Source organism: Syngnathus acus, chromosome 10 (assembly GCF_901709675.1).
Source record: "Syngnathus acus chromosome 10, fSynAcu1.2, whole genome shotgun sequence".
In the NCBI taxonomy this organism is placed as follows: Eukaryota; Metazoa; Chordata; class Actinopteri; order Syngnathiformes; family Syngnathidae; genus Syngnathus; species Syngnathus acus.
In genome coordinates this window covers 12,195,258-12,208,274 of record NC_051095.1, presented here as the reverse complement: position 1 = coordinate 12,208,274, position 13,017 = coordinate 12,195,258, and the positions used below count along the sequence as shown (strand labels likewise).

General features: G+C 41.0%; 1 protein-coding gene across 2 annotated transcripts in view; it reads left to right on the top strand.

The window, feature by feature from the left end:
* The window catches only part of pdlim7 (PDZ and LIM domain 7), a 30,859-nt gene extending 21,545 nt beyond the window's left edge, over nt 1-9,314 (top strand). The window contains exons 6-11 of one of the 2 annotated variants that reach the window (XM_037262049.1): nt 6,481-6,533; nt 6,809-7,052; nt 7,412-7,592; nt 7,724-7,844; nt 8,412-8,527; nt 8,687-9,314. In XM_037262049.1, the coding sequence (XP_037117944.1) occupies nt 6,481-6,533; nt 6,809-7,052; nt 7,412-7,592; nt 7,724-7,844; nt 8,412-8,527; nt 8,687-8,773 (802 nt within the window). In that variant the 3' untranslated portion in view covers nt 8,774-9,314. The remainder of the gene's footprint in view (nt 1-6,480; nt 6,534-6,808; nt 7,053-7,411; nt 7,593-7,723; nt 7,845-8,411; nt 8,528-8,686) is intronic. The other variant, XM_037262048.1, reaches the window with a different exon arrangement.
* The last annotated feature ends 3,703 nt before the right edge of the window (nt 9,315-13,017 follow it).

Sequence of the window (13,017 nt, the reverse complement as noted above, 5' to 3'; positions counted from 1 at the left end):
GATTCCCTCGTTAAGTGCACCTGCGTGAAAAGTTTTAGCTCCTGCGGAACGTGAAAGTGACCAAAAACTTTTCACGCAGGTGCGCTTAACGAGGGTCACTTTGAAAACATATTGGAACGCGGCACCGAGGACTAGAGCTTGACACCTGTGACCTTTGACCATGATATTTCCCTAATAAAGTGGCCTGTTATTAGGTACACTTGAAAATGGCGGTGTACCTAATGGAGTGTCCAAGTGACGTCACAGATCAATTCATTTCGATTCTTTTGAACAAATATTTTGAGTGAACCGATTCTAAAGATTTTCACTTAACTGGAATGCACATCACTAGTACAAAACAGTGTAGACGACCGCAAGCTTCCAGGTCGAAGTAGCTGACTGGACAATGACATGGGCTCTTGCTCGGTAAGACCTTGGTTCGATCCCAGGTGAGAGAATGTGCACAAATGTGCTGTTATTGTGCAATTAACCCTTTAATTATTTATTCTTTTTTTTTAACCTCGTGTAGTGTACCTATTGAAGTGTCCATGAGGTGTACCTACACATATTGTCATACAAAGCAGTTAACCAAATGTCTGATTTTTATGTTTTAATTGGCGAATAAAAAAACAAGGAATAAAACACCAGACAAGTTTTAACATAAATGTTTATTTGAAAATAATAATAATATTAAAAGTAAATTTCAAACCAGCAATCTAATGTGAAATTGCACTAGATATATTGGATAACTATATTTAGGCGTATATATGCATACACGTTATTTAAAAACTACTACAAGTGTTATAAAATCAAGATTACCCAAAGAGAAGCATAATCTCCCCGTTGTTGCATAACGGCGCATCCCTTCATGCAATAAAGTTAGCCGTTAGCTTGGAGAAAACGTGCATAAAAGAAGGGGTGTTTCAGTGAGTGGTTCTTTCTTTCCTTGGCAAATCGTAAATCTACATTCTGGCTTACACGCCAGGAGACGCAACACTGACTGATCCGTTGATGCACGGGAAGGCAGTTCACCCATTAACTCGTTCGCGAACGGGAAAGTCAGGATTCGTTCCCTCACTGATCCGTTCACGCGATGAACTGGAAATGCAAATCACTCACTCACTGACTCGTTCACTCACAGATCCGTTGAGTATGTGCCGATGCCACAACATGAAATCTCAAGATTCTCCGATTTGCCACGCATGCACGATTAGCAAGTGGCTGACCAGGCCTTGCGCTAACTGACCTGTGGTTTGGCGATCCTGTTTACAATGCACTCGTTATTTAATGTTGGACAATTTCCCACGGCACAGCTGAACATCTCTCACGGCACACCAGTGTGCCGCGGCACACTGGTTGGGAAACACTGTTTTAAAGTCCCAATGTGCTCTCGGAGACTGTGAGAATTGTTTCTCAACACCATATTCTGCTATCATAATTGCCATCTGTCCACTCACTGTTAATCAATTTCTTTTGTTTTGGTTTGTTCTGTAGGGTTGAACCTAACTTCTTTGATATGTGCCAGTCATCCAAGTAAGGGGCCTGTGCATGCCAATTGTTTTGTTAGTGTAAGTGTGGCTTTAAACCAGGCTAGATTTATATTTAAGGCAGTTAGTCGGGTCAGATATGTTTGAATTAAAAGCCTTTTGGCCCACATTCCTAACATTCCCATGAGTTGACGCATGATCGGTGCTGGATGACCTTGGTTCAAGATGACCTGATTTTGTGGTATTTGTGAATAGGCGGTTCGTAGTTTTGGGGGGTTTGTTTAACGATGCCCGCTGTGTGCCGCCGGTTATGCTTACGTTAGGCACGACCTCAGGATGGAGAACGTGCCCTGTTTTATCCCCAACGACCGCAGCAAAAAGAGGTTGATCCAGGACACCGAGGATTGGCAGCCTCGCACTGGTACCACCCAGTCACGCTCCTTCCGCATCCTGGCCCAGCTCACTGGCACTGACTTCAGTAAGTCCGGGAGCAGGCCTGGCATGTCTACATTGAATAGTGATGGACTACTCGTTTGAGCGTTTAACTGAGTACATTGTGATTAGATTGTGTTGGCACTCAGTGAGAGCAAACTAAAAAGGAACAATAGATTTGATTCCATGCCTGGAAAACAGGAGCCAAATAACAGCTACGCACACTGCGTTTTGATATTGTCACTCTAGGATTGTCCCCCATATTACTGTCAAATAGTCTAGTACTGAAATACTCAAGTATTCCAATAATTGGTATAATGCTTGAAACTTTGAAAATGTTTTGAAATTCATTTTTATCTAAACTTCCACTGTCTGTCGCTATTTGTAGACACACTATTGTGATCTTGTCTGTTTTTGCAAAGGAAGATTTTATTTTTTTACAGCATAAAAAAAAGTCTCTTTAAAAGCTAATCCAAAATAGATTTTTTTTTCACATTCCTAAGGATCTGGCCAACCTTGAAAGATCATTTCATCCCACAGTACATCAATTTGCCTTTAGAGAGTGTAAGGACACCCTGCATTCTCTTGAACCTAAGCTTGTAATAAAACAAGTAAAGTAGACTTCTTGTTTCTCATCGATGTAGAGTGCACTCTGAGTTCTTTTCAGACTTGCACTAAGTTGTCTACATTTTGTTCTGTTGGCTAAGCTTTGTCTTTGACTGGCACCATAGGAAGAATTAAGCCTTTCTGACCGGTTAACTTTGAACGCATTCCATGCAAATTGTCTAACTAATTGTTGCATTGATACTGAAAGTGTGCACAGCACTACCTTTGTTCTTTTAATGATTTTTGTCACAGTAGTCATTGTAATATAAACAGCAACTGTTTGGACAGATACACTCCTGCATGAGACAATTAAGAGAGGCCATTCAAATTTGGTGCACTTCTGTACCTCACTGAGTGACATTCTCTTGATTTGGGTTCTTTATAAACATAGCAAACCCCAATCTAAGTGGCCCAAGTCCTAAGCACAATGCAAGCTATCATATCAAACACTTGACATGAGGAACCTAGTAATTTCCAAGAACACCACCATCTTATTTACTATTGACTCATCCATTTTTTTTTATAGTAGGTGTGTGTCACTTTTACTAAAGTGTGTGTGTGTGTGTTTCTTGGATCTCGCAGTGCAGGACCCGGATGATGAAACCATGAAGAGGGCCAGGTAAAGCCTGGGTGTGGTTCATAGTGGTTGAGCGTTTCTTTGATTGTAGACTAGTTTAGTAAGCACCTTTCTGCATGTGTGCAGGCTTTTAGTTTGACCTTTTTGTTGGACCAACAGCATCAATTTGTAATTGATTGTGCATGAGACTGCAGCCCATCTAGTGTGTTTGTGCATTTCACCCATCTTGTCTCTTGGTTCTTCTCATATAAGATATCTGCTTCTGTCCATTTGTTCCTCTCTTCCTTGCGGCCAGGGAAAAGTTCCTCTCTGAGATTCAGAGCCCCCGCTATACCCGTCTGAGAGATTGTCACCACGACAGGTCGGCTCGCGCCCTAAATATCAAATCCTGAACGACACGGCATGCCGAGCTTGCTAGACATAGCTGCACCTTCAAGACGACGAAGACGACAAAGATAGCCAACCATCGGTGGCAGATAACTTTAAGACACAGACAGGGTGGTTTTTGGTGAGTGACGGGGGGGTCCATAACTAGACATAACTTAGCCAGCATAAAGTTTTAAGTGGAGCGTTGCAAACTGAGCCAAGTGTGAAGATCAGTCAATCTGACTGAGCTAGCTGGGAGGAACTTGTGGAGCGGGGGGGTCTTTGAGTGGGAAGTAGCGTACCTGTTTGATTCTCCCGCATTCACTCTCGTTACTTCTCACTGAGTTTTCATTTCTGATCATCTCATCTTGTATGTGTCTCTAAACATTAAGAACAAAACCACAAAGCTGTATCTGACTCCTTCCCCCCCCTTTGCTGTCATAAGAAATACAAAACATCTAACAAAAACATCATCTTGCAGTTCTCTTATTTCTTGCTTTGCCTTTCTTTCAAGTTTCCATCTTTCTTTATGCAAACTGACATCTTTGCATCTCATTTGTTGGCGTTGAGCGCAGCCTCACGGTGAGCTCACCTTGTCCAGGCTTGACTTGATAGGGCGTCTGTTCACACTTTACACTTTTATTGCCTCATTGAGAAAATAGTTGTGCAATTACTCATGAAAACTCAAACAAACATGCAAGAACATGCGTCATTGAACAACGTCTTGGTAAGAAACCGCAACTTGTGGTCTAACATTAACTTTCGAGACATAAATAAAGAAGTGGAATATAAAAGCTGGTAATGCTCCAAATCTATTTAAATCCGTTTAATTTGTTCAGTTGAAAGTATTCGCTAACCAGCTAAATAAAATACTATATTTTGGGACTGTAAAGTACACCAAATTATAAGGCACAATATCTTTGAACAGCTACATTTTTATACGTAAACCGCACCAAATTATAAGGAGCATATTTGTGAGCCATCATGAGTTAAAGAGTCAAATCTGTTTATTTGATAGTGTAGCGGCAACTTTACCTTCGTCAAACATCAGCAGGGCATGGACCTCCTGACTCGATCCTTCTGCAGACGAGATTTGCATTATTCAACATTGATAACAAAGAACGATGCTGTTGAAATTGAACAAAATTGGTCCAATTTTCTCAATTCCACTTCGAAAATGTATTTGTATGAATAGAAATATGCAGAATGAGTGAAGCAGCCATTAAACATGCGGTCTATTTCGGAAAGTGTTGTCACGTTTGTTTGTCAACCGACTTCACTTTTTGCCAGGAAGATGACACGCGCAGTCTTTCTCTGTGGAAAAAGAAAATGGAAAGCCTTTCTGTTCTCTCCTGTATATTCAAACATGTCTGCGCTGGAGTCACAATTCCCTTTGGGGACGGGCCCCAAAATAAGAACAACTGAGCTCAATAAGAAAATCACAGGTGTAAAAAATGAACTGCAAATGTCAAGGTGTCCATGGCTTGTTACTCTGCAGCTGCAGCCCCCTTGGTCCCTATGTTGAAAGCGGTGAAAATGTCAAGAAAACACGCTCCAGGCCAATCCAGCTGGGAATAAACATGGTTGAGGATGCACCTGTACGCTTCAGTAGCGTGAGGAGCAGGCAAACAACAACAACACATCTCAGAGGAGCCGCCGCTGCTCGTCTGCTGATGGAAGAATCAGACTTTCGTTAGGTTCAGTGAGAGCGGAGGGGAGCTGATTCTGGGTCAGCCAGTCAAACCCATTTTAGATGCTTTCTTTTATTTGACCCCGAGTTCCACTCCATCGTCTTCGCTGTGTTCCATTTACTTTCCATTCCGACAACAGACCTGCTAGTCATGTGCTTGCAATAGCAGAGGGATTCATTTTTATTCCGTGTTGTTTTGGATACAATTAATTGTCGGGCACACTGAGACACCATGCCGATGGCGATCGAGGTTGAAGAGCAAAGTTGATGCATGGTAATCATTTGCCAGATTCTTTTCTTTGCAAATGAGCTGCGATTTCATCATCTCACAGCGGCTGATTGTGGATGGCACTGTTGATGTTGTAAACACGATCGTTGCTTAAGGCGATGTTTTACAATTTTCCGCAAGTATGACGCATCTCCAGAGCACTTACAACTTGTTTTGTGAGATTTAGTTTGAACATTTTCTGAATATAGTGGGGCTCGCTGTGGGTAAAAAAACTTTTAGATGCAGAAACAAGTCCTCATTTCCTCAGCTCTGCACACGCGGGCTGGAAGCCAAATTCATCTGAATTCTAAATCTGACAAAACAGCACCAAACATGTCTGATGAGTTTCTCGTTTGTGAACTTTGAGTTACGGAAAGCATTTGAGGTGTTTGAAAGGTATTGGTGTTATGCTTTACCCTACATACCGTGTAATGTGTAATGTCAACTTTGATTTGGCTTCTGAGTCCCTTCATGTATTTGCCAGAGGGAGAGTAAAACATCAACTCATTGGTTTACTTCCATTTGTAAAAGTGATCCAAATAAAACTCAACTTCCCTCCAAATCACATTCGTCAGATTAAAAACTGTGTTAATTTTAAATTGATTTGACAAAAGGGTTAGCAAATGTATGCACCGTGGCGATGCAGTGGAAACACATTGTAAAATAAGACAAATGTGAATGTGAACGTAATCGTATATGTACTTGAACTCTACAGTAAATACAGCACATGACTCACAATAAACTATCAGTTTGATTGATCCCAGGATCTGATGACAAAGTTTACAAAATTACACAAAGGAAATAAAACACTTGCTTAACACTAGATGGTAGACTGCATTATTTTTGTCCATTTTTAGCTTGGATGTACATACTTGCTGCCCACAGCACTCGTTTTGCTTTTCAGTCAAGTTCCCGCACTGCGGAGCCATCGGATTGTTCATATTTAACATTTAGATCATACACTCGAAAGGTAATATGAGGCAACTGTGCCTGCTGCTATCAACACAAACATGACATGTTGTGTTATTGCGAGCTGTGTACTTTCTTCCTCTAATTAGTCATTTTCTCTCTACAGCGTTGAGCCAACTCCATCACCTGCCAAGCCCCAGACAGCCAATAAACCAGATGGTGAGTTTGTCCTCCTGCTCTTGCCGATGCATTAAAGCAACATGTAGGATGTGCTAATACATTTTTATTAAATGTCAATCTATAAACGATCAACAACAGCATTCAAGGCTCTCCCTCTCTGTCTGTCTGTCAACAGACATCTGGAGAGCGAGCTTATATACCCCCCCCCCCCCCCCCCCCGACTTCAAATTTGGAGGAACTATCCAAAGTCACAGCGTATTGTAGTTCTTTGCCCTAAACAAATGACACCGATTGCTTGTTTTCCCCAAACGCAGGATCCAAGACGGCATCAGCGGCCGCGGGCGTCTCTGCTCCTTCCTCGCGACCTCCGTGGGTCACCGACCCTAATTTCGCCGATCGTTTTCGTCCGGACAAAACGAGCACGGTGGTGACGCACCACCAGCAGCCAGTTCAGCCCACGCCAATGGAGAACCGCAGCTCCATCCTGCAGGCGGCGCAGCAGGCGCCCCAAAACAGCGAGAGGACCCCGGTGTGCGGCGCCTGCAACAAAATCATCAGGTGAGAATGTGAGCAAACCATAAATATCTGAACTCGGGGTAAATGTTCCAAAAGGTGAGAGGTACATCGATTTTTCATGTTCCTTTCATAAATTTTACGTGAATGAATGAAAACACACAAAGGTTTTTACTTCATTGAACGCTGTTTGCCTTGAAAACTAACACATTTTTCACACACATCAGGCCTGGCAAATTATTATTTTTTTTTTAGATTTGTGATAGAATTGTTAAAGGCTCACTAACGCGTGTATTCTCTCTCATTGGCTATACATTTATTTGTGTGCAATCAAATGCTGTAAAATGCACTTGTGAAATATCCACCCAGTTGAAGTGACTGCTGCGCCATGCTGTGTTCTTCAGGGGTCGCTACCTAGTTGCGCTGGGACGCTCGTGGCACCCCGAGGAGTTCACGTGTTCACAGTGCAAGGTTGTCCTGGAGGAGGGGGGCTTCTTTGAGGAGAGAGGTGCCGTCTTCTGTACCAAGTGCCACGATAACCGCTACGCACCCAACTGTGCAAAGTGCAAAAAGAAGATCACTGGGGTAAGAGGATGACTCTGACGAGAGTAAACATCCGAGCTCGTCTGCTGTTTTAAACAGGACTTAATGGATGTAAATGCATGCTGTAGCCGAGGTGAAAATAAAACATTTACAAGCTTTTCTCGTTTCATCAGGAAATCATGCATGCCCTGAAGATGACCTACCACGTACAGTGTTTTAAGTGTGCAGCCTGCAAGACTCCTATCAGGAATCAAGCCTTTTACATGGAGGAGGGAGAGCCTTACTGCGAGAGAGGTGACAACTCACACTCATTAAAGCAACAAAGTCGACAGACGCTATGGGAAGGCTTGCCATGAGCGTTTCATTTGTTCGTAGGATGTCTGGAAACGTGACCACACTGGCAAATGCACACTCCATTCGGATTTATCATCCCAAGTAGAGAGATAATACATGACATTACCTTTATTAAACCACAATGTGAAGGGCCACGCTGAAAATAAAAATCTTCACTATTTGAGTCGAATGGGTTAGACAAAAGAAAGCTGCAAGTGCAATTTTTACATTAGCCTAAAGCCATTTTAGGTCAATCATATTGTAAGCTCGGGCTGTTGAAGATTTTGCTCATTTTACTCGCCCCGTCAAATTCTACAAATTTGAAACAAAACAAATTCAACTCTATTTTGGAGGAAATTTAATGTAGTGCATATAAAACGGCTGGTATAACTCTGGATGCCGGTCAACCAGGTGCTTGGCCAGATTTAATCTCTCACCACCAGGAGCCCTAGTAGACATTAAAAGTCACATTTTTCTTCAATATGTCCCCTTCAGAGAACACGGTTTTTAAGATCTCTGTTTTCTCAGATTACGAGAAAATGTTTGGTACCAAATGTCACGGCTGCGACTTTAAGATCGACGCCGGGGATCGCTTCCTGGAGGCGCTGGGCTACAGCTGGCACGATACGTGCTTCGTCTGTGCTGTGAGTGTCCCTTTCTCACGTCTTCTCCTCTCGCTGCTAATTTTCCTCTGTGATTTCCCATGTTGTAACACATTCAATTCAATGAGGTACAAGGGCTGAACAATTTTCCTTTTCGCTTGCTCTAAACAAGTTTTTGTTTTTTGTCCTGCCTGTGCAAAGCTGTGCCAGATCAACCTGGAGGGGAAGACGTTCTACTCCAAGAAGGACAAGCCCTTGTGCAAAGGCCACGCCTTTGCCCCTGTGTGAGTTGCCCACGTCCGAAAACTTCGTCTCTGGCTCGAGTCACAGGCAAGCCCATGTTCATTCGGATGTCAGAAGCTTCGCTACTGCCTCTCGTACCAAATAGCCAGCGTGTCACTCAAACGGATCGGGTCGGGTCGACACGTTCAACCACACCATTACATTGTTTACCTTCAGTTCAATGACAGTGGAGAACATTTGGACTCATTTTAATTTACAGAAATGTTTTTGGAACTTTGTTTTAGAATTGGTGCAGATGTATGGAAAATAACCTGTAAATGTTATTTAACCCTTTAACTGTATTACAGACAAAAAAAATAACGATTTCGTTTTTTTTCCATAGATGACGATGTTTTTAAAAACCTATATTTTATATCCCCAAAGATAGTACAATTTATAACAAAAGCAAATGTTACTCTCAACCTGCAGTTACTTTTTGTTTAAATTTAGACTTTTGCTGAATGTTTTTATATTGCTTCAGAAAATCTTTTTTTTTTTAGGTTACTGCTGGATTGATTCAATAAACATCTTTCTTGTGATGTTGCAACACTATGTGCTCAGTAACATTTAATGGGACCCAATGGGATTAATCAGATCTCATTTTGCGATCAGTTATTGTCTACTTCCTGAACTTTGTCTATCCAGATCTGCACTAAAATGTAACTAACAACAAATATGCCAATTGCAAGTAAAACACCTAGTCCTTGAATTAACAATATATAATTTATTTACAGAGATTTTAGGTTCAATTCCTATACATACCTTTCTGAAATGTCATAGTTCGAGATATATATATTTATATATATGTACATAAGGCCAAGTAAATACTTGAAAGCACTTAGAAACGAATTTCCAAAATTCTACCAACAAATCCATCATTGTCCAAAAAGTACAGAAAATCTCCCTTTGCCGAACTTTTTCCTTTGCCACAAAAAAATCTCCACGACAATTTACATCGACAGTAAAAACGCAAAAGATGAAAACCCAACTAAAAACAACTCAAAATTGGGATTATACAATTGCATAAGCGCAGTGGCATATGTAGCAAGTACAGCATTTTTGAATGCAGAAAGGCAAGAAACATTGACTCAAGAACAGAAACAGTTCACAAGTACAGAAGTCTATTTGGAGAAAACAAGAGCAACATGGCATGTAACGCGCACACGCGCAACATGACTTCAAATAGGAATGAGTGATACAAAATGTACAGTTGTGATGTAAGCAAACTTTGGATATGCCGACATCCCGTGAATTACATTAGTGGGATGTACGCACACATCACGAGCAACACGCACACACATTATCACACGATCAAAACTACCACACACACACACACCCTGAACAACTGGCATGGCTTATCCAACAAGGCCACGTCTTCCTCCAGCCGCCCCAACTTGGTGATTGACTCGTTGTAGCTCGTGTTTAAATGCCGACAGTCGTACGTACGCACGGAAGTGATGAGAAACAAACCACAAACACTGAAGCTTCTCGTAAAGAGCCTCTCTAAAGCCTTATAACACTGCAGAAATTCTCCACTGCTAGATCGCCAAACAACAGTTAAATAGGCAAACACGTCACGGTTTAGACTTGACAAATGCCGCGCAACTTAATCGTCTTTTTTTTAATTTGTTATTATCATTTGGCTTCATATTAAAATATAATTTACATTTCTTTACAAAGTGATAGCACAAACACACACAGTCAACATTACGACTTAAAAAACAGATGTGAATGCTCGCCGCACAGAAAAAAAAACATCGGAATGAAAAGGATGAAAACTTTGGTTACCAATTTAGCTCGCGCACACACACGCACTTAACTGTATGCAAATTGACAACACTCGACTGCGATAGAAAAAGCATTATATTACATGACGTGGATGTAATCCTTTTTAACAAGATATATTTGGTGGGCTCAACATTTTGTGTCAGAAGGGATTGAAACTAAAGGACAAATTTGTTGGGGCATTTTTGCACCAAATGCTCGCTGGCCCTTGGAGGGGAAAAAAAGCTCAAGTGGGAAAAGAATGAAGAGGTATTAGGGAAAAAATATGCATTACTTCACAATCATATAAAAAGTTCTAGTTATGAGAACATTGCACTTATGGGAACTCCATGAAAAAGTTACAATTTTACACTTTTACTGGGCACATGTCCACTTGAAAAATCTTTCATCTTTAAACATGAAATATATTGTGATAAATTTCACATTTTAATGTGATAAATTTCACATTATGTGGGAGATATGTTTGCCATACAAACATTGTACGTTGCAATTTATGAAGAGATAAGTTTCACCTTATAACATGTTACATTTCATGTTTTAACATTATGAAGTCATTAAAACGTGACATGTTTGACGTTTGCATTTGGCAAAACAAACCAAAACAGTTCATTCCAGTTTGAGTCAGTGGCTAAGCCCTATATGTATATAGGCATGCGCGTCTTAACTTAAAATCTTAAATCTTTTCAAACGCTTGGCCTTATGTTTTTTATTTTGTTATTTTTTTCAAGTGTTATAAACTAAGATAGTGAGTAACTTTGATTTACAAGACACAAAACGGACTCTGCAAGTGACAAGAATTGGAACTATTATAAGGATGATTTGTTTTGCCGAACACGAATGTCAAGTTTTAACATGAAAGCTATCACATTAAAATGTGAAATTTATTAGGTGCAAATGAGAAGCCCCCCCGCTTTGGCAGCAATGCCCTTTTTTATGTTTTTATGGGGGAAAAGTCACATTTGACTTTTTATTAATTTTGTAGTGATGTAAATTTTCTCACAATATAATATTACATTTTCAACATCACTCTACGTAACAGTCTGAAAAATATTCTCGGCCCATTAGGACATAATACTTTTTCTTTAAAAGTATTCCAGCAATATTCTGGTTGCGTCACTTTGGAAATATTTTGTTTTCTATGCAGTGTGGCCAGTACTGTCGTCGGTAGAAGGAGCTGCTGCTGTAGCTTTGTCAGAATAGTGTTAAGATGCCCCATTTAAAACAAAGCGTCCTCTTTGCAAAGTCCGCAGAAACATAAAAGTACATTCCAAAAATCGTGACAATCGTAAAAAAGAAGCTCCGGTGTGTCAAGGGGCTTCGGAGCATACGCCAGCTGTTTGACTGAGTGTGTCTTTAATGAGGGAGGGAGGGCGGGGGGCCTCTCCTGACAACTTTATAGACATCACATGCTACCCTGAGGAGGACCATACTCGCTCGCGCGCACACATACACTATGGCTGAACTGGGAATCAAACCTGCGGATGTTCTCTTTGAGTACACGGCAGTTGCGCGAATGTGCTACTCAAAAAAACAGCAACAAATGTGGCTTCAGAAACAGCCCAAAAAAAAAAAACGGGCCCTTAAGTGGACGCAAGCCACTGGACGTTATTTGGTCGACAAACATCACGTGTGCCCCGCCATTACAACAATTAGAGGACACGTCACTTAGGGTAGTGACGACGTGTTGCTTCCCAAGTGTTTCCAGGCCCCGCGGGGTCTTCATTAGCAATGGCGTGTGAGCTAAAGTGAAGAAATGAACGAGTCCTCCCTGAACAAAACACACATGGAACATTGAAACAAAGTGTGTGTGTGTGTGTGTGTGTGGTGGTGGTGGTGGGGGGGGGGGGGGTTGTGGTCCTCAGATGAACCTTCCATCCTAATTGCAGAAAGTGCTTGCTTTAAATAGCTGATAACCTTGATATCCGCTTCAGGTTTTTGTCCTTACTAGCTCTAGATTTCTTTCCCAAAATTTCCCATTTTATCCCCTTCAATCAAAAGAAAAACGCAAATGACAACGATGGCATCCAAAATTTGGAGAAAGTGGCACTTGAAAAACCCTTAATACATTTTTAAGAACATTTAAAATGTAAATAATTGCTACGTGAAAATGTTAAAAAAAAATCTCTTTTAGGGATAATTTGCAACAACAAAATTGTCACTGAAAAAATATGAGAAAAAAAGTGGTGCTTTTTGTCCTTAAAATTAAACTGTGACTCTTGAGTAAACTCACTGCTGGCACGCTGCAGCTAGCAACATAAGCCTCTAAAAGATTGATTAAGAATAAATTTTATCAAATAAACAAACTCACTAGTAATGTCTTTTTCCACAACTAGTGAACTGGTAGACGTTAACTGGTACAATTTCATAATAACTCGAGTAGTGGGAACGTAATTTCGATTTCTTTGTGTGTCTTGGCATGTGAAGAAATTGACAATAAAGCAGACTTTGACTTTGACTTTGTAGTG